Raw genomic sequence first — 19,573 nt, 5'->3', positions numbered from 1 at the left:
GTTTGCTCACCTGTCGTGTGGCCAAGGAAATCTGCGCAGGTGCGCAGAGAAGGCCGCACTTTCCCTTGGCCTGAGTGCGTGGTGGTCTCCTAATCTTGAGTGGGGATAACACTACCTGCCTTTTACTGCTAGGACTCAGGCGGTGGCCCTCATGTCAGGTAGGCCTAGTCATGCTGCCGGTGCACAGTAGCCTGAGGGGGGAAAAGACTTCAGAACCAGCCCCAGCAGCCGCGCCCAGGGAGGGGGGGTCGCCCGTCGTCTTCTTCTGTTTCCTTGCCCCTTAAACATTCTAAGGCTAATCAATAGAAAGCCCACCCTTGTATGCTTTCCCTTTGCCTCTCAAACAGCCACCGAGAAGTTCTTTTAAGTTTTTCCCTGCACTGTGCCTCTCCACACCCCCACCCCCAACCCCTTACGTACTCCTTCACTAAGCCAGAAAAACCATCTGGCCAGGTGGGAAGCCGAATGGACGTGTTCAAATGCCAGTACTGACAGGTCCTGAGAAAGGCCACTGTGCCGCAAGGGGGTGTCGGGACTGCCACCCACAAAGCCTGTGCCTCCAGAGAGCTTCCCCGCTGGGGCCTTGCATTCAGCCCTGCGGCTCCCCTACGGAGAGCCGGAGACCACCCGCAAAGACCCGTGTTCTGGGGCGGGAGCCAGTGCCCTCCTCCTCCAGGGAGAGGTGCCGTGAGCACCTTCTCGGGGCCCCAGCGCGTGCCGCTAGCGGGTCCCTGCAAGGCCTCCCTGCAGCACATCCTCCAGCGCGTCTTCCAGGGTGCGGTCTCTCACTCCCCCCGTGGTTCTTTCAGGGCCCAGGAGACCTTCATGCAGTGGGACCAGTGCCGGCGCTTCTACAACTTCCTCATGGCGGACAACATGAAGAAGATCATCCTCTCGCACAGGTGCGTCGCCTTCCGTGCCCCGTCGGGAGACCGTTCCCCTCTGAGCTCATTCCCGAGTCACGAAGGCCAGAACTCGCGGTTCTCCAGGAGGACGAGAGAGGCAGGGTTGCTGCAGATTCTCTGCCGACCGCTTTGTGACTCGCTCAGAAGCAAACTGGTCCCGAGCTACCCAATTCGCCCACGCGCTTTCTGCTTTCATGATTCCCCACGTACCCAAGACGAGGAACCATTCTACGCCATTCTTGCCCAAACTAGAGCAACCCCCAGGGGGCCTGTCATGGTCTGGGGACCTTTCTCCTTAGGCTGCTCTCGCGCACGCCTCTGCGTGTTCCCCATGCCGGTCTTGCCTCGCTCCTGGTCACAGTGCTTGGGCGGGGTCGCCCCTGACCAGGCTTGGAGCGGCGCCCGGCGTGCGGGACAGGTCAGTAGGTATTGGCGATGGCTTTATCGTCGTGATTGTTAATAGTCACACCGTCCCTCCCCCTTCCCCTGCCCCCGCCTTCCCGCTAGCCAGACTGGGCCACTTGGAGGTCCCGCGCCCTCTGGCCTCTCCCACGCCACCGGGGCCTCGCCGAAAATGCCCTTCCTGTCACGTCTACCCATACTTTAGGTCCATCTCCTTCACCCCCGAACTGTTTTTCTGTTGCTTCCCCGGTGTGAATCCTGTGTCTTGAACTAAACTGTAAAGCACTGGAGGGCCTGGGCTGGGTTTGATCCACCTCCCCCACCTCCAGAGCCTGGCACATCACGGGGATGCAAACGGAGCAATTTTAGAGGGGTTTTGATGCCATCCCAGGAAAGACAATCTGACTGATCTCAGTGGTTGAAAGAAAATATGGTACTGGCCTGCCCTAGCCAGGCGCCCCAGATTGGGCAGGATCCACGTGGAGTCTGGGCAGGGCTGGTGCTCACAGGCCCCTCAGGCTGCCAAGCTGCTAGGCCCTTGTGACTGGTACGTGGAGGTACAAAAGGAGGCTTCTGTCCCCTGGGCTGACCGGATGTAAACTGTTTTCACTCAGCTGGTGGTCTTTGGGTCTCAGCTATGAGTCAGGTGTGGCTCAGCTGAGGTTCACACGGGGCTGGGGATTTGCTGACGTTCCAGAAGGGGTGAAGCCAAGCCTCTGACACCAAGTGCAGGTCCTCTGTCTGCCTTCCACACTTCTAGAATGGGAGGGGACTCCTCCCAGGGAACGTTTGTTTGGCCACAGGGCCCAGTCTTGCCACTAATTAGTCCAGAAGGTCCATCGTGTAATTCTTAACAAATTGAGGGAACCCTTTGAATGTGCTCTAGGTGTATTTACATTTTTTTCAATTTCCTACAGAAAGCCAAACATTTAGAAATTTTAGGGGCACTTTAACCTGTGAGTTCTAGGGGTGCCTGGATGGCTCAGTCGGTTAAGCATCTGACTTGGACTCAGGTCATGATCTCACGGTTTGTGGAAGCCCTGCGTCGGGTTCTGTGCTGATGTCTCAGAGCCTGGAGCCTGCTTCGGATTCTGTGTCTCCCTTGCTATCTCTCCCCAACTCGTGCTCTGTCTCTGTCTTTCAAAAAAATAAACAAATGTTAATAATACTAAACAAATGTTAAAAAATAATAATAAATTGTGAATTCTAAACTGTAGGTATACAATCTTCCTCATAATCTTTTTTGGGGAAAGATATTAAAGAAATGTGCTCCTCTTTGAGAGGGGTAGCGAGTAGACACCAGAACGTGGAGGGCCAGACCGCAGACTCGGCCCTCCTTCTGCTATGTGCCTGAGACCCTGCAGGGGATGAAGGTCTAAGTGTGTGTGTTTTGATCTCTACCTTTATTATCATCTTCTCAAGATGGATCTTGTTCTTAGTAGACATGACTGTTCTTCGGAGTATACGTAAGCTTTTTAGCAAACACGTTGGAGAGCAGTTGATTTGCCCCAGCGCTAAATGGGTTTTCCAATGTCTTCCTTGTTAAGTGACTGAAACAGCTCCTAAAGAGAAAGGGGCGGTGTTAACACCAGTGTAAAGGTGAGCCCTCGCCCCCCACTGTTTAGCTGACCGCCCACCACTCACTATAGATCCCTTCTGAAGACCTCCCCTCCCCTTCAGTGAAGGATTCGTAATATAGTTGATCCTTGAACAATTCGGGTGTTAGCTGCACAAGTCCACCTGCATGTGGATTTTTTATTCATTTATTTTTAAGCATTTATTTCTTTAGGGGAGAGCACAAGCAGGGGAGGGGCAGAGAGAGGGGGGGGACAGAGGATCCAAAGTGGGGTCCACGCTGACAGCAGCAAGCCCGATGCGGGGCTTGAACTCACCAACCAGGAGATCATGACCAGAGCTGAAGTCGGACGCTCAATCGACTGAGCCACCCAAGCTCCCCTTGTGGATTTCTTATAGTCCAGTACTATAAATATATTTTTTCTTCCTTATGATTTTGTTATAACATTTTCTTCTCCCTAGCTTATGTTATTGTAGGAATACAGTACATAATACATGTAACATACAAAATATGTGGTTTTTTTTGTCTGAGGTTCTTGGCAAGGCTTCCGGTCAACAGTAAGCTATTAATAGTTAAGTGTCCAGGGAGTCAGAAGTTCTGTGTGGATTTTTGACTGCGCTGGAAGCCGGCGCCCCTACCCCCGCATTGTTCAAGGGTGACAGTACTCACCTCGGCTCAAACACGCTCTTTAGTTTGTCTAGCTGCCTCTGAAAAGGAAAACAAGACCTTGGCAATCATCTTTCTGCAGTTATTCAAAAATCAACATTGCAAGCTCATCCTCTGGAACATTCTGAGGGCTGAAGGGATGTCTCTCCAACGTGTCCTGTATCCCCTGTCAGATACTCTCTCCTGGCTTGACCCCCTGGGGAAAGGAAGCAGGCTCTGCTCGCGATTATCATCTGCCCTTTACATGTTTTTTCAGCTTTATTGAGCTGAAAAATAAAATTGTAAGGTGTTCCAAATGTACAACACGATTTGGTTCATCATCTGCTTTTTGTTCTGTTTGCTGTCGTGTCTCGTTCTAGGCAAGCTCTTTTCGGAGACCATGTTAAGAAACCCCAGAGCCTGGAGGACACTGACTTGAGCCGCCTCTACACAGCCACGTCCCTGATGCAGATCGATGACAACGTGATGAGGTGTGTCCATGCTCAGGGGGCAGGGCGCCAGGCGTGGGGGCTACAGGCCGGCATTGCCCAGGTCAGGGGCTTTTCCTCTGCCCACTTCAGCATTAAGGTCTTTTTTTTCTTTTCCTTTGAATAAATGTCTAGTGTTTAATAAAAACTGAAGACTGCACAGAAAAATCCAAATTTCTAGTTGCTCTTAGAAAACAAGAAGGTCTCACCACTCATTCTGCATTCTTGTGCGGTGTAACTGGGCTTGAAAACTGGGGACCTGGGGTGTGCACACCCTAGTTGTCCACAGCCCTTACCCCACCTGCCGTGCTCTGACCCTGGGGCAGGGATCAGGTGCCACGTAATTTGCTTTTGCAGGAGAAGGAAATGTTTCTTGTGCTTATCTATGTCTCTACCCAAAGTAAAAAACAAGAAATAGACAAAGAGGCTGTGCATTGCAAGAAAACAGAGCCTCTTTCTTTGGGGCAGTGAAGTCTCTCCTGAGTATAATACATAAACCTGCCCACTTCAGTCCTTTATCCTTCCCTGCCCCCTCCCTTCAGGCACCTGAGGCTGAGACCCTGACAGTGTCTTCCTTCCTAGCACCCATAGTTTCTGATTGACCTTAGCCTTAGCTGGAAAAGGCAACGTTGATCTCTGGCCTCATTGTTCTCTTTAAAAACAACATCATTTTTATTTGATACCTTCAGGCATGATCTAAAGCAAGCTAACTGTTCACCCAGTAGATAGGCAGATATTGACCTGAGGGTGCTTATCTTCCTTACAGGATTTTAGTAGCTTTCTTACACCAAGCAAACTTGAAACAAACCTGTTAACGGTTATGCAAAGGAAATAGACACTAGAAAATCACTGGTATGTTCAGAAGTTGAGAATGGATTCTACCCACTCTCACTGAAGATGGGAAATGCGACTTTATTGTGGTACTAACAAGAAAGAAACCAAACATGTAAACTCCCCCATTGATCGTGTGAATTTTTTTAAGCCCCAGAGGGAGTGGTGTTCAACTGTCCCTAAAGCTCTTCCTTTTGAATGGTGTTGGATCGTAGCAGTTTTCATGAAGGTCACCAGTAATACTGGAGGCCTGGAGTGCTTTCCTGGCCCTCTGGGACCACAAAGGGACTGACTGCATACAGACAGGTGGCCCAGAGGTGATATCTGCGCTCAGCTACTTCCTGCAGAGTAGACCCTGGCAGTGCAGCCTGAACTTTCTGGAGGCTTCCCAGGCAGAGATGTCTATGGGGCCTGGCAGTGGAGGAGATGTACATCTTTAGGGGAGGCATGATATCTTTAAGACGCCAGTCAGGATAGAACAAAACCACCATTCAGATACCAGAAGTCCTAATGTGCATCAGAAAGAGGTTTCCAAAGATCCCCTGGCCTGAGGGTGACTCGGCCTGTTGGTGTCAGAGCCCCAGGATGAACAAGGCACAGGGCACAGCAAACCTACAGGACTTTCATTCTGGAACATCAAAGGTTTGGTTAAATGTCAGTTTATCTCTGACTACTGCTCCGTGGATGGACGGAATCAGTAACTGAATCTCTGTCTCATGCCCATTACCTGATACGTATTGCATTCCAATTCACAGTGGTCTGGGTTACTCAGGCCAGGAAGAATTTTGTTGAAAAGAAGAGCTCTCATAAATGCCTTTGAATGTCATTTTCCTAGCGTCTGCGGTGACATCTGGTTTTATACTGACTCGAAGTGTGTAACCTGTGCTGATAAATACTATAGATAACACTGAGTTTCTGTGCTGGTGTGCACTTTAATGCCATAAATCTCAGTGCCGTTAAGGAAGGTGCTGTCCCTAGCTCCATTTTACAGAGAAGCTCAGAGAGGTTAAAGAGTTTGCCTGAGGTCACGGGGCCCGTAAGTGGCAGAGTCAGGATTTGAGCCCAGGTACCAAAGCCAGAGCTCCTAACCCCTAACGCTGGTGCATCTGTATTGTCAACTGATGTGACGTGTCAGCGTGGGATGGGAGCAGTGATAAAATCCACTCTGCATCCGACCTTGTGACGAGTGTGGCTTCGTCCTCTCCTTCCCAGGAAGTTCCACGGCTACAGCTCCCTGAAGGAATATTATGAGGAGGAGAGCTGCATGCGGTACCTGCACAGGGTGAGTGACAGCACGGACTCAGAGGTAGCAGCAGCTCAGAAGTAGCATCACTTCCCCCCAGCTTCACACCCCGTGCAACAAGCATGCTCCCCAACCTCCTGAGGCTCGAACCCCGGTAGCTGTTGACTTGGACGTTGTTTGTGAACCAAACTCTGGCTCTCTGGGGCCTCCGTAAATTAATCCCAGAGCTGCCCCCAGGTGCAGAGCGGGACCAGTCTGCTCCTGTGTCCGTGTAAAAGCCCTTAAAATTACTGCAACGCCCTTTTTTTTTTTTTTTTTTTTTTTTTTTTTTTAGTCTTCTTTGACAGTGTAATCTTGCCTGGTTCCTGCCATGGTCGTCCATAGATCTGTGTAGATTTCTTACAATTCTGGACCTTTTTTTTTTTTTTTGGCCATTGTGCATTTTGTTAGTGTGGCGGCTAGGACTAAACCTCCAAGTTCCTGCCATGATCTGGTGAGCCCAGAGGAAAAGAGATGTATTTCTGTACCAAAACGATGAGGAACAGGTGTGCTGGCAAGATGGGCAGGTTTCTATTAACGCAGTTTCTGGCAGCTGCCATAAACTTTATGTGGATTAAATTAAGTCTGTGGCCACTCATCAGCGCCCGTGTTTTCACCTGCACCACCACCAAACCAGTCTCTCCTCATTCTTTGTACAATTGCTCTTTTCCCTCAAGTGCAGGACTTCCCATTTAGCCCTGTCAATGTCCACCTGGTGGCTCGGCCCCCTACTTACCCAGCTGAAGCACGTAATTGTGAATTGCGGTCCTGCCGTCTGTCACATCGGCCACCCCTCCTGGTTTAGCATCATCCCCCAGGCTCTGGGTGCCTTCGTTGAAGCCGCTACAGAACCGTTGAGCTGTCTAGACCAGTGTTTGAGACCGCCAGGTTGGCACAGCCAGTCTCTATGCTGCCCGGGTGCGGCTGTCCATAGCGTCTGAGTGCCCGTCAGCCCTTCTCCCCTAAAATGAAAGAGGCTATTTTACTACAATGGATGTTGAACGCAACCCCACTAAGAGCTTCCCAATATCCACCAGCCTACTCTTGGTTTTCCCCTTCAGATTCCCCTAGAAAAATCTCCCTTGTCTGGAAGGGAGCACCCTCCATTTGTCCTCCCCACAGTATAAACGGAATGGATGTGCACATAACTCTCTGTAGGGTCACTTTTCTGAAAGGTGGGCTAACCTGAAATACTGGGAGTCTCATCAGAAAGATTTTGCCGGTGAGCCCCATTGAGCACCTACCCAGGCTCCATCAGAACACGTGGGTCCCCTAGGACACCTGCCAGGCCACCATCAGATTGCAGTTACGGTTCATGCCACCGCCAGGGAACACGGGCAGCCTTAATCCACTCGTGCAGTGGACTGAACGGGAACCCTCTTCCCTTTGCTTCAAAGGCATGTCCGGTAGTTGAATCTGAGCCTTGACTCGGGGGGAGAGGGGGGTCTAAGAAAGGGAATCGATCATTTATTTCTCCTTTATTTTCCTGTTGCAGATTTATGTGCCTCTCATGCTGGTCAACGCAGCTGATGACCCCTTGGTGCATGAAAGCCTCCTAACCATTCCAAAATCTCTTTCAGGTAAGTGTTCCTTCCTGCTGCTCCCTTGGCCATTCAGCATGTTGCCATGGCAAACTCTGTCACCTCTTGTAGGTCAGCTTCTGTGGGGAAGGACATCCCGTGGCGGGGTTCTCGTTCAGCCTGCCTTGATAGTACTGGGGCTGTGATGAGCCCTGGGCAGAGAGCCTTGTGTTCTCTCTTGGTGCCAGAGACGACCGTCATTGATATCCATAGCCAAGAGGGGTTTGGGGGAGTTCCCCAGTGTTCTGTGAAATTATTGTTTCAGGGTTTATGGTTCCATTAAATTGGAGAGTTTGATTTAAAGAGATATTTCAACTTAAACACGACACGAGGGGCACCTGGGTGGCTCAGTCGGTTAAGCTTCTGACTTCGACGCAGGTCATGATCTCACAGTTCACGGGTTTGACCCCCGCATCCGGCTCTGTGCTGGCAGCTCAGAGCCTGGAGCCTGCTTCAGATTCTGTGTCTCCCTCTCTCTCTGCCCCTCCCCTGCTCATGCTCTCTCTCTCTCTCAAAATAAATAAACATTAAAAAAAAATTTTTAAAAACCTGACCCGAAAAGCAGAACAAAAAAGCCAATTCTGCTGCCTCTTCCGACAGCCTCTCCATCTGCTTTGAGGATAAAAATATAAGCAACTGAAAAAGCAAAGAACGTTGCTCATGGGAATGCCGCCGTTTCGGGCCGGCTCGGTCTCACCCCACGCTAGAGAGGGGCTGAGGGAGAAACGAGAGCGAGCGAGCGAGCACGTAGCAGTAGAAGGAAACACTTGGAAATCCCAAGACCACTTGCACTGCAATTCAGCTCCCCGGGACCCATTCTCCTGCCCTCCGTAGCCCTCCGTAGCCCTCCGCGACCACGTTTCTCTTGTAAATATCCTATATTAAGCAGAGCAGGGGCCCTTCTGGCTCGAACTCCAGGCCAGGGGAGTAAAAACCAGTGGGTGGAGCCCCGTGCCCTGCTCGGAGTGGATGTTGTGTGTGATACAGGTGTGTGAGGTGATAAAGCCGCCCGTCCTCAACCCGCTGTCAAGCCGTAGGCTCCCTGCACAAAAGCAGCCCAGTGAGCAGCGTGCAGCAGAGAAAGCGGCCGTGCCGTTTCCTTCCGGTGTCCAGAGTGACACCAGTAGCTCTAATGCTGCCACGCAGAATCTATGAAACAGCAACTGAGAAGGAAGCAGAAGGCAGGGTCACCCCGCAAGAGAGTCCCGCAGAGCCAGAACTGTGCGCCCCAGGAGGTGCCTCCAAGGCCTGGAGCAGCCGGGCCCCTGCCAGTCGGTCCCCTGGGAAGACAGACATTTTTCCGTGGTTCCTGGCCACACATGGCTGCCCGTCTTGCCCCATCTTCACTAATGGCCTCTCCGAGCCCACGCGGGACTAGCCCACGCGTGGACTCCTGAAGTCAGGCTCCAGGTTAGCGGCGCTGGGCATGGCCAGCTTTAAGTTCTGTTTTAGTCTCAGACGAGAAGTGTCTGTGATGAAAGAACATTGACTCTGCTGAAGTAAATAACAGCATACATGCCGTGAATCCCTCCTCAAAGCCTGGCCCCCACCGGTAGCTTCGGCGTCACCTGGGAGCTGGTTAGAAATGCAGAACGTCAGCTTTTCCACCTGGCGTATTAAGGTGCATTGTAAGGTGACAGCCCGGATTTGGAGGCACGGTCAGATTTGAAGCATCTGGCTGTATAATCAAATCACCTGGGGAGCTTTAGCGAGACCCGTGCACCCGCGCGTGCGTGCTCTCTCCCTCTCTGTCACCCCAGGTGATTCTAACATACACCCGAGTCTGAGAACCCTCTGGATTTCAAAGTGTTGCTTAAGCCGGTGCCCATTCCGCCCCAAAGCCAAGCTGTCCCAGTACCTGCTAGATCCCACGGCCTTGGCCACCCGCCTCATCTCCCTCCCACTCTGGTGAGTGAGGCAGAGTGAGGAGAAGTCAAGTACATCCTCTTGGTGACCTTCACCCGTGGGGAAAGCCCGGGCCCACCCTGGCCGGCGCCCTTTGGCACATCCTGCCTTGGAGCGTGCCAGACGGTGACTCACTCGGCTGCCTTCCCCCCGCAGAGAAACGGGAGAACGTCATGTTTGTGCTGCCTCTGCACGGGGGCCACCTGGGCTTCTTTGAGGGTTCCGTGCTGTTCCCCGAGCCCCTGACGTGGATGGATAAGCTGGTGGTGGAGTATGCCAACGCCATCTGCCAGTGGGAGCGGAACAAGTCTCAGTGCTCTGACACGGAGCAGGTGGAGGCCGACCTGGAGTGAGGCCTCCCGGACTCCGGCGCGCTCCAGCTGCCTCCCCTGGAACCCGCGTCCATCACCGGCTGTTTCAGGTCCCCCCCCCCAACCCCCCACCTCCCTCAGTGACCTGGATCTGACCTCACACCATCAGCGGGGACCACCCACCAGGCGCACCTGCGCTGGAGCAGGCGGCCAGTCCCTGGGGGCTCCAGCCTATTTTTGTGCTTAGTTACTGGTTTTCTCCACCGCCTTGTTCTCCACGGTGACTAGCGACAGGATTCTCACCCTCCTGTCCCAGTCTCGGCATTTGATTGCTCTTAAGCCAATTACATCTAGTTTCCCTATGAAAAATGTGTCTGAACAGCAGTTTTGCTTTGCCAGTCGAAAGGCTTGTCCCCCAGAGCAGTGAAGGATGTATGCTATTTTGCGGTGGTTGTATGTGTCCTTATGTAGAGCCTGAAAAGTGCTCGCCAACCTAAGCCGATGCTGACGATGCAGGTTGGCTTGGGAGCCCAAGCGCCCGGGCCTCCCACACTGCAGTCTGGCCTCTTACGTGGCCAAGAAAGTTCTCTTGAGTCACGAGCCAGGTTTCTTCCTTACAGCCTTCTAAGGCAGTCTCCCACACTTTTGCCGATGATGAGAATTACCTGGGGCACTTGTTGAAAATTCAGCCTCCCGGGTCCCTCCCCTGGGAGAGGCCGATTCAGTGGGTCCGGGAAGGGGTCTGGAGATTTTAATTTTTGGCCAGTGCCCCTGGTGATCCTCACCACCAGGCAAATTTGGGAAACACTGTTCTGCGGGGCCTTTAAATTAGAAACATCTCGTAGCTCATTTTACGGAAATTTACAGGTAGACGTGTCTCTTGGCTCCCAGGGGCCTCCAAAGTATCGATCAAGGCCTGTCCTCGTGCAGCTGCCTTGTGTAATCACAGCGTGATGTCTCAGAAGAGGGCCTGGCAGGGAGTAAAGTTTGGGCTACGCCAGACTCTGCTTTTTACTGGCTGTATGACCCTGGAAAAGTCCCTTGAGCTTCAGTTTCTTCACGTGTAAAACAGGGGACTCGAACCAGGTGGATTGCCAAGGTCACTGCCGGTTCTAAGGATCCATGACAAACTCAGCTCACTGAGGTCTGAGAGAAAGAGCATCCTTTCAGGGAGGCCTCCTGTAGATGTCATCATTCGCCTTTTTTTTTTTTTTTTTTTTTTTCCCTGTCCCTCATTTTCATATAAAGTGGTGTTTTGGGGTTTTTTTAAACATTCGATTATCATTTTACTTTTTTAACCCAAGTCTTTCTAGTTCTGGCTTTTGACACCGAATAGTTCAAAAGCTGGATCTGAGTTTGGAGAAAGATCTTTCCAACCAAAAAGGGTGTTATTTTGAAACCAGATTTTTAATTTAATAGCCTATATTTACAGTCTGTTGGAGAGATCTTTCCAAAGTGTGTCTTTTCAAATGAAAATGTTATTCGAGGTTTCAAGTACTCCTTTCCTCCAGTCCTGTGGTACTTGAATATCTAAAAACCCTGCACTTTGAAAAATCGGCAGTTGCTATCTGGAACTAAATGGAACTGTGAGTGAAATTGTCTGGATACTTTTTTTTTTTTTTTTTTTTTTTTTTTAATGTCCCTGCTCCATCTCCTTTGCTCCAGGACAGACAGGATTATAAATAGCGGGTCTGTGTGGATGTTTCAGGGGTAAAGGGAGCCAGGGCCTAGATACGCCCCTCACGGTTGCAGGCGGATGTCTTCTGGGCGTCGGTCCAAATGGCTGTGACAGTCACGTCTGTAACCTGAAGTTTTCTGACAATCACCAGATCATCCTAATTAAGAACATCGAAAGCAGCCGCTGTCTCAAAAGATGGAGATTTCTGTGGTCTCCACATTGTGTTGTGCTTTCTCACACACGCCAGATCCATCATTGTGACTTTTGCGCCCAACCGTTCCGTTTCTAGTGCATTTCCTTTCCGTGTTCTTTTAGCACAGATTGGCACTTTATCATCTACCCCCTCAATTTGGAAGCCGGCCCCTCCCCTCTTGCTTTTCCCTCCACCCTATCACGCAGCTGTAACCTAGAAGATTCACAGTCCTGTTTCCCACTGCTCCCTTTGTTTCTCAAGACCTTTTGGGAAATTAGGTAAACGAAGCAGTATCTAAGGGGGGCTGAATCACCATCCCGGGAAGCAAGGGGTGCCTTTGCCTTAGGTCCCATCTCTTGACCTGTTCTGACAAAGCAGTGGCCAGGTACCCGCCCCATTCAGGAAGAGAAAAGACACCAGTTCTGGAGGGGGACCAGAAGTCCCTGGGGCCCCATGGAGTTGAGGCAGGGGTTGGGGCCAGGCCTTGGTCGCCACACGACCGGAATTTACCCCAGGGGAGCGTGGGGGCCCTGTCCCAGCTGAAATCTTTCTATGTGTGTGACTCTGAATGGCACTCACATTCCATTGTGGCTCACATGAGATCAACTGAAGCCCTTTGTTCAGGCTTCAGGCTCTCAGGCATGGAAATGAGAATGTGACCGCGGCGGTCTTACAGGAAAATTTTTGTTTGTCCCTGAATGAGAGCACAGAGGCATTGAATTTACGGAGATGCAAACCTGCCTAATAGACAAGGGAGCGGCATTTTATATGTAGGTCAGCCTTTTCCTTCCTGCAGCTTTCTTTGCGTGTCTTCCTGAAGCCATTCATTGCTGATGAAGGTCCTGTCTGGCTTGAAACAAGGCCGAATGTTCAAACATCATTTGAACATTACATCTTAAAATCAGAATAAAGATACAACTTGCGTGGACCTAGCCAGTCCTGTTGCAGGGGTAACACATCGACACATGAAACACCACGGGCGGGAGGCACCCGCATTTCTGCCGTACTCTCGGCCTCTTAAAGGGTTAGAAGGCACCTTGTGAGCAACTGATCCGGGTCAAATTAAGATTACCTGGAAAATGGCGTCGAGTCTCCTTGGTACCTTGTGTCACAAGGAGGTTAAACAGACTTCAGGAAAAGCTCTTCTCTTCCCCGCGGTGAGTTTGCACCAGTGATTCCAGAGCGGAAGGAAGGCAGGAAGTGGTTTGTTGTCAATGTATTTGCACCTCTCTTTGGCACCTTACGCTTGCGAGGAACCCGGTGACGTACTGTAAGAGGTGAAACAGGGCTGAATAGGAGTGTGCCCTTACTTGACCCTGGTGGTAGGGGACCAGGGTCCAAGAGACCCAGGTTCTTGTCCTGATTGTCTCGAATTCAGGCTGGATTGCGGGCAACCACTTCACCTCTCTGAGCCCCAGTTCCCTCACCTTAGACCGCCTCTAAGACCATTCACCTATTTACACACCAATTGCCTGAGGACCCATCCTTGCAAATGGCAGTGGCTGCGTCCAGGCTCCAGCGTCATCTTGGGGGGACTCGGACAGAGGGAACTTCTGCTGAAGACCCTCGATGTTGCCCAAAGCCCTGTGTCTGACTGGCTTCTCTTTAGACTCTCCGCCGGCATCTCAGTACCCTTGCTGTCCCGAGGGTGGTCTTGTGACTGGGACAGGTGCTGACCATTGGAACTAGGCGAATGTCCCCAGCCTTCTGTGTGATTCAGAGCATTGAGATTCATAGTCTTATTTCCCGGGGCAGAAATCCTTCCCGCTCAGGCTTTCATTCCGAAACTACAGTCTTCATTAAAGCTGAGCTTTCTGGAGAGCTGAGCTTATATGCCTGGCATCTGAATGAGAGCTCTCTTTGTAACTGTGTGACTTGAGATCCCTTCTGCCAGCTCCAGGGGAACAATGCATGTGTTCTTGTTGGTGTTTGCCAGGCAAGCAGATGTCTGAGATGTGAGAGGCTTTTCTTTTCCTGTGGCGTCGATTCGTAGAGCTCAAGGAAAGACCCCTGAAACGTCACGTGGAGTCCAGAGAACTCGGGGCTCTATCCTCCAGGCAGGACAGGAGAGTTATTAAAAAGCAATTCACCACAGCATCGCCTGGAATTGTTCTCTGTGCCCAGAAGGCCTTACTTTGCCTGTAGAGTATCCCCTGCTGTTCCAACAACAGTGCGGCACTGGAACTTAAAATCTGCCGTGGAAGTTCGAAGCGAAGCCACAGCAAAACCAGAGAATCCCTTCGTGTGGCCTCTGAGTTCCTTGTTACGTTAGCTCCCCCACCCCCACCCCCACCCCTCGACAGCACGCGTGGTTCACAACTGGCCAAATGTCTCGTCCTCCGATGCCTCTCTTCCTTCCCGGCCTCGCTCTGTTCTTCGGAGCCACTTTGGACTACTTGGATGCTTCACAAAGCCATGAAAAGTGGCCTGTCTGTGGCATTTAGAGGCCAAGCAGTTGAGGGAAAGGTTTTTTTCCTCCCTCTGTTATCTAAGCAGAAGGAAGGACCCCTCCCTTCTTCATAAACTAGGATTGCTTTTGCCAAATTGCATTTGAAGCCGAGGGAAGGGGCACCGGCCCCTGCTGGCAGCGGGAACTGGAACGCTCTCCAAAACTAAAGCTGCTTCCTCGGGCCTGCCTCACTGCTGCTGCCGCCCCCGGATGCCACCCAGGCATCCTCCCCAAGTGGCCCTTAGAAGCAGACTGCAGAGCCCAGCTCACCGGCCATTCCCAGACTCCCAGACAGTAGACAGCTGCCCCTTCTGGAAGAGTCAGCCCCCCACCCCACCCCTCCCCACCCCACCCCACCCCACCCCAAACTGTTTTTCCTGGCATGTATGTGGGGAAAGCGTTCGTGTATCTCTAATGAACAAGCTGGAGTCAATTTCTAACCAGTGGGTTGTCTTTCACCTTGACTCCGGTCAATTAGTAATGAAATCTATAACCTACTTTCTCCCCGCTTCTGGTCCCCATTAGCCAAGAAATCTACTATTGCCATAAGTTGGGGACTGTCCATTTATAGCCCCTGCAGAAATACCCTTCATCTCCACGGGCATTCTCCTTCTAGACCACCCACGTTGAGGAGCCCAAGTCATTGACGGGAGTCCTTGCCGCCCCCCTCGGTCCCCACGCCAGCCGCTTCTCTCCCAGACTGTTCCCAGGGACTTGGCTCATCCTGGGCATAGGACTTCGGTTTTGTCTGGCTTTTGTTTTGGCCTCTTCAGTTGTCCTAAAGCACAAGTCCGTGTAGAATCCTGTCACCTCTCCACACCAGTTCCAGATGACCCGGGCCTCTCCCCACTGCCTCAGGAAGACCTCCACTGTACCCGAGCTTTTGACTTCTGCCAATGCAGCTGCCTTAGCAACACCAGGGGCGGGGGGGGCGGGATGGGGAGCAGGGGCCATCTCTCCTTTTTCCGGTTGGACTCGGTCAACCACGTTCTTCTGTTGGCAGATCTGCTTCCAGATTGATTTTTGAGAACCATCACTTTCGCATTCCTAATTTTTGTCTGTTTTGTTTTGATTTTGTTTTGTTTGATTTTCTGAAACATAAAATGCTGCCCTGAAAATCATGTGTTTTTGAGTTTGTGTTCTGACGGCCTCCGTGCTGCCGGATTTTGGGGGGGAAATACAGGATCCTCCAGCACAGAGGTGTTTAAGATTTGCAACTAGCAATGCAATTTTTTCTAAATATGAGGATATTTACCTTTATTAAGAAATTATACTAAACAATGGTGTCCTTGATCATTTTATGTTCCCATATTCCTTTGGGCTCTATTTTGATTCTGTGTGGTGGTAAACGAAGATCATTACAAACAAAAACTGTAATTTTGTTATCTTTGATTCAATGGAATTTCTTTACTTAAAAAAAATAAAAGGCTAAAACTGTAGCATGGCTGTGTGTCCTTTGCACAATAAGAGTGTCTGTCTAAAAGGATTCTTCCTGGGCGCCTGGGTGGCTCAGTCGGTTGAGTCCAACTCTTGATTTCGGCTCAGGTCATGATCTCATGGTTGGTGGAATCGAGCCCCAAGTCGGGCTCTGCCCTGATAACACGGAGCCTCCTTGGGATTCTCTGTCTCTCTCTGTCTCTCTGCCCGTCCCCTGCTTATGCGCATGCACGCGCATACATTCTCTCTTTCTCTCTCAGAATAAGTAAATAAACGTCAAATAAATGGATGGATGGATGGATGGATGGATGGATGGATGGATTCTTCTGGTGCCTTCGCCAAATGTGAACTTGAAGGAAATGGGCAAAACGCCGATTTCTTATCACAAGTGCTTTTCACCCAGCCTTGCAAACAAACACCAAAGAAATGACCAACCCCAGCCTTTCTGAGAAAGAAGGCCTGGGCGTGAGATACCAACACTGTAATCACTTGCTGTCTAGAGTGACCCTTGTAGACACAATGTAAGGGACATGTAAATGGTGGGTGCCACACATGATTTGTATGCTTTTCTCACAGTGTTCTTTGAAAAGACTGAGTGAGGGGCACCTGGGTGGCTCAGTCAGTTAAGCATCTGACTCTGGGTGGTTCAGGTCATGATCTCACACTCTCTCATGAGACCGAGCCCTGCATCAGGCTCTGCACTGGCAGTGTGGAGCCTGCTTGGGACTCTTTCTCCCTCTTTCTCTGCCCATCCCTACCCCGCCAAGTAAATAAACTATGAAAGAAAGAGAAAGGAAGGAAGGAAGGAAAGATTGCATGCATGAACATCACCTAAATTAAGATGATACTGGGTGAACTGATTGGTGGCAGTGGTTTCTTCTCCTTTGCATCTGAATCCAAGCTAAGGGTCTTCAGGGCCAGGGACTGGCCCCACCAGGAGAGTTGTGCCAGTCCACACCCTCCCAGTTTTCTTCCCTCCTCGGCTGTGCAAAACCTTTGACCGGCAAGCTGGGGTAGGGAGTGTTGGTTTTGGAGGATGTGCAGTCACATGACCGGAGAATGCCCAATTTCAGGTTTCAGAGCGCGTCCCTCCCTAGTAAGCAAGATTCCTCCACTTCCTTACACCCACAAAATAGCCAGGTTATTGTGATCCAAGAAAACCAACTCGCAAAGAATACTGCCTATGAAAAGTACCATATGGAAGAGGTTTCTGGTCCAGGGTGTCAGGCTGGTTGATGCCGACAGCTTCCCAGTGTGGTCGGCACGTGGCTGAGCCTCTCCGGAGGCAGCCCTTTGGATTTGTGCTCGGTGACATTTACCTACAATCACTCGCCATCCCAGTGGTGCTATTTTTTATGATACTTTTTGTTAACAGGCCCCTCTGCCCTAGCCCTATTAGGGAGTACTTTCCCAGGGCAAGGACCAAACACCTAACTGGATGGTTCTCTGTACGTATGCCAGCCTTCCTCCTCATTTCTCTCTTGGGGATCCCCCTTAGAGGTTATCAGTATCTGAGCGGTTGGGAAGACATTACAGGCAGTTTGGCCTTGAACCGATGAATCTCTCCCCAAAGGGAATAAGTTAAATCCCCCTCACCTTGTGGCTGTGTGCACCCAGAACTTCATTTTGATTCATGCTTTTTCTACCCCCTTTAGAAATACCCGGCGGGGCGCCTGGGTGGCTCAGTGGGTTAAGCATCGACTTCCCCTCAGGTCATGATCTCACAGTTTGTGGGTTCAAGCCCCGCCTCAGGCTCGGTGCTGGCAGCTCAGAGCCTGGAGCCCACTTCGGATTCTGTGTCTCCCTCTCTCTCTGCCCCTCCCCTGCTTGCACTCTGTGTCTGTCTCTCTCACAAATAAACAGTAAAAAAAAATTTTAAGAAATAACCAGCATCTCTACTGAAAACAGTTTTGTTTCCTCCTAAGGTTATCTCTGATGATGGTGACACTGACCTGGGATAAATCAAGTTCTAATTTCATTGTTCCTATTCCCTTCCTACCCATACTTCCCCCACGCCCAGAAATAAAACATCTGATGCAAAGCGTGAGTAGTGACGGGGCCAAATGGATTTGGAGCCAGAGTTACTGGTTAAGGCCCCATCCTAGCCACTTCCTGGCTCTCTGATCCTGAGCAAGATTTAACCTCAGGTTTTCCCATCTCTGGATATTGAGAGGATCAAATAAAAGAATATTTTTCAAAGTGCTAGTGTTATTTTGGGGCAGTGGTCTGGCTTTGTCTCCTTGGTTCCCATTCACACATCACCTCCTGGGACAGTGTAGAAACCAGACGAAAAGAATGTACAACTCCAGCTGGGATGTCTTAACTGCTTGGCCCACTGGGAAAGCTGAGCTGGGCCTGGAAACGGTTTTTAAAAACATTCCCGGGCCTGGCGGTCATCATCAAACCCTGATCCACATCTGTTCCTGCCTTTGGATGGTCACCTTGGGAACGCCAGTGCACCCACCCACACACTTCCTGCCTGAAGGCCGGGCAGCCTCTGGGCACAGCCCCCAGGGAGGAAATTGCTCTGATTCTGGGCCGGATAGCCACCATGAGCTGCTGCCTTCCCACAGGGGCGTTTTGCAGCCCTGCTCCTCTGTCCTCTCCGCTCAGGAAAGAAGAGCCAAGTGCAAAGTTCGCGTACAAATCCTTAGATATTAAAACGTTCCCCGGGTGAATTCCTCCATATCCTCACCTCCTCCGTATGTCGGCACACAGGCCTTGGAGCCATGCACGTTTGAGCCACCTGGGAAGCCTGGAGAGCCCTTCGTGCCCAGGCCACACCCCAGACCAAGAACATCAGAGTCTCTGGGGATGGGGCCCAGGCCTGGAAGTTTCAAAGCTGCCCAGGTAACTCCAGCCTGCAGGGATCTCATTAAAACTTAGATTCTAATTCAGCAGATCCGAGGTGAGGGAGGCCTAAGATTCTGCACGGCTAGCAAGCTCCCAAGTGGCCCAGACACCACCCTGGCGGGACCCCACTTTACGTAGTGAGGGTCCTGAGGATCCTGTGAGCTTCCAGACCCAGCAACACCAGAGCCACGCCCACCACAGTAAGTGGGATGAAAGATGGTCCAGTTCACCCCTCAGGTGCCTCTTCAGCCCTTTTCCTGGCCAGTTTAAGACCCATGCATCCCTCTTCCCACAAGCTTTGCCAACCGCCAGGTGGCATTGAATTCCTCCAGCATCCCCCTAGGTAAACCAGAGACTGAGCGGTGTAGCCAGTCTCGTTCAAGGCTCTCTGAAGCTGGTGGCCCATTTCCCTACGGAGGCCTCCACCCACACCTTAACAAATTGCCGCCATCTGGTGACAATATTTCCCGAAGACCCACGTGAGAATGGCAGAAGTGCATGGTTGAGACTTGGAAAACCCTCGCTTTGTTCGAGTTACTTCTAGGTGGCATGATTCCTGCCTCATCCCAGATGTCTCCGGAAAGAAAGCTGTTGAGGGCAGCAAGTGGCTATCATAAAATTCAGGTTTCATCGTCCCCCGTTCCATACTTGGTGGTTTTCAAGAGAGTATTTTATTGTCTCTCTTTCCCTCTCATGGCTGTGGCGGTGGTGGCCGCATATAGGAAACCAGCATACAGGCGGCTGGGATTTTGCGAGGCTGAACATTAACCTTTATGGTCCTCAGACACATTCTCCCAAAAGTGGCACCACCTTCCTGGACAAAGGTCTGGCCCAGCTGCCCACCTCTCTTTCCTGTGGGGGCTGGTCTCTGTGCCTGGAGAGGCAGTACCAGGGCAAGACCAGCAGGGGGCGATGCCAGCCCACAGTCGGAGCTCACTCACTGGGTCCCAACCACACAGCCTTCCTTGTCAGAGCCCAGCCCCGAGTTGAGGCGCTAGCCCTGCTGACCGTAGCGGAGACCCCAATGATCCATTTGGA

General features: G+C 51.3%; 1 protein-coding gene across 2 annotated transcripts in view; it reads left to right on the top strand.

Annotated features, from left to right (window-relative positions):
- The window catches only part of ABHD2 (abhydrolase domain containing 2, acylglycerol lipase), a 108,013-nt gene extending 90,132 nt beyond the window's left edge, over positions 1-17,881 (top strand). The window contains exons 7-11 of one of the 2 annotated variants that reach the window (XM_019831896.3): positions 810-902; positions 3,909-4,019; positions 6,060-6,129; positions 7,625-7,709; positions 17,608-17,881. In XM_019831896.3, coding sequence (XP_019687455.1) covers positions 810-902; positions 3,909-4,019; positions 6,060-6,129; positions 7,625-7,709; positions 17,608-17,618 — 370 coding nt within the window. In that variant the 3' untranslated portion in view covers positions 17,619-17,881. Of the gene's footprint in view, positions 1-809; positions 903-3,908; positions 4,020-6,059; positions 6,130-7,624; positions 7,710-9,770; positions 15,685-17,607 lie in introns of those variants that run through there. The other variant, XM_006932261.5, reaches the window with a different exon arrangement.
- The last annotated feature ends 1,692 nt before the right edge of the window (positions 17,882-19,573 follow it).

The sequence above is a fragment of the Felis catus genome, chromosome B3 (genome assembly GCF_018350175.1).
Source record: "Felis catus isolate Fca126 chromosome B3, F.catus_Fca126_mat1.0, whole genome shotgun sequence".
Classification (NCBI taxonomy): Eukaryota; Metazoa; Chordata; class Mammalia; order Carnivora; family Felidae; genus Felis; species Felis catus.
This window is presented reverse-complemented; position numbering and strand designations above follow the sequence as displayed.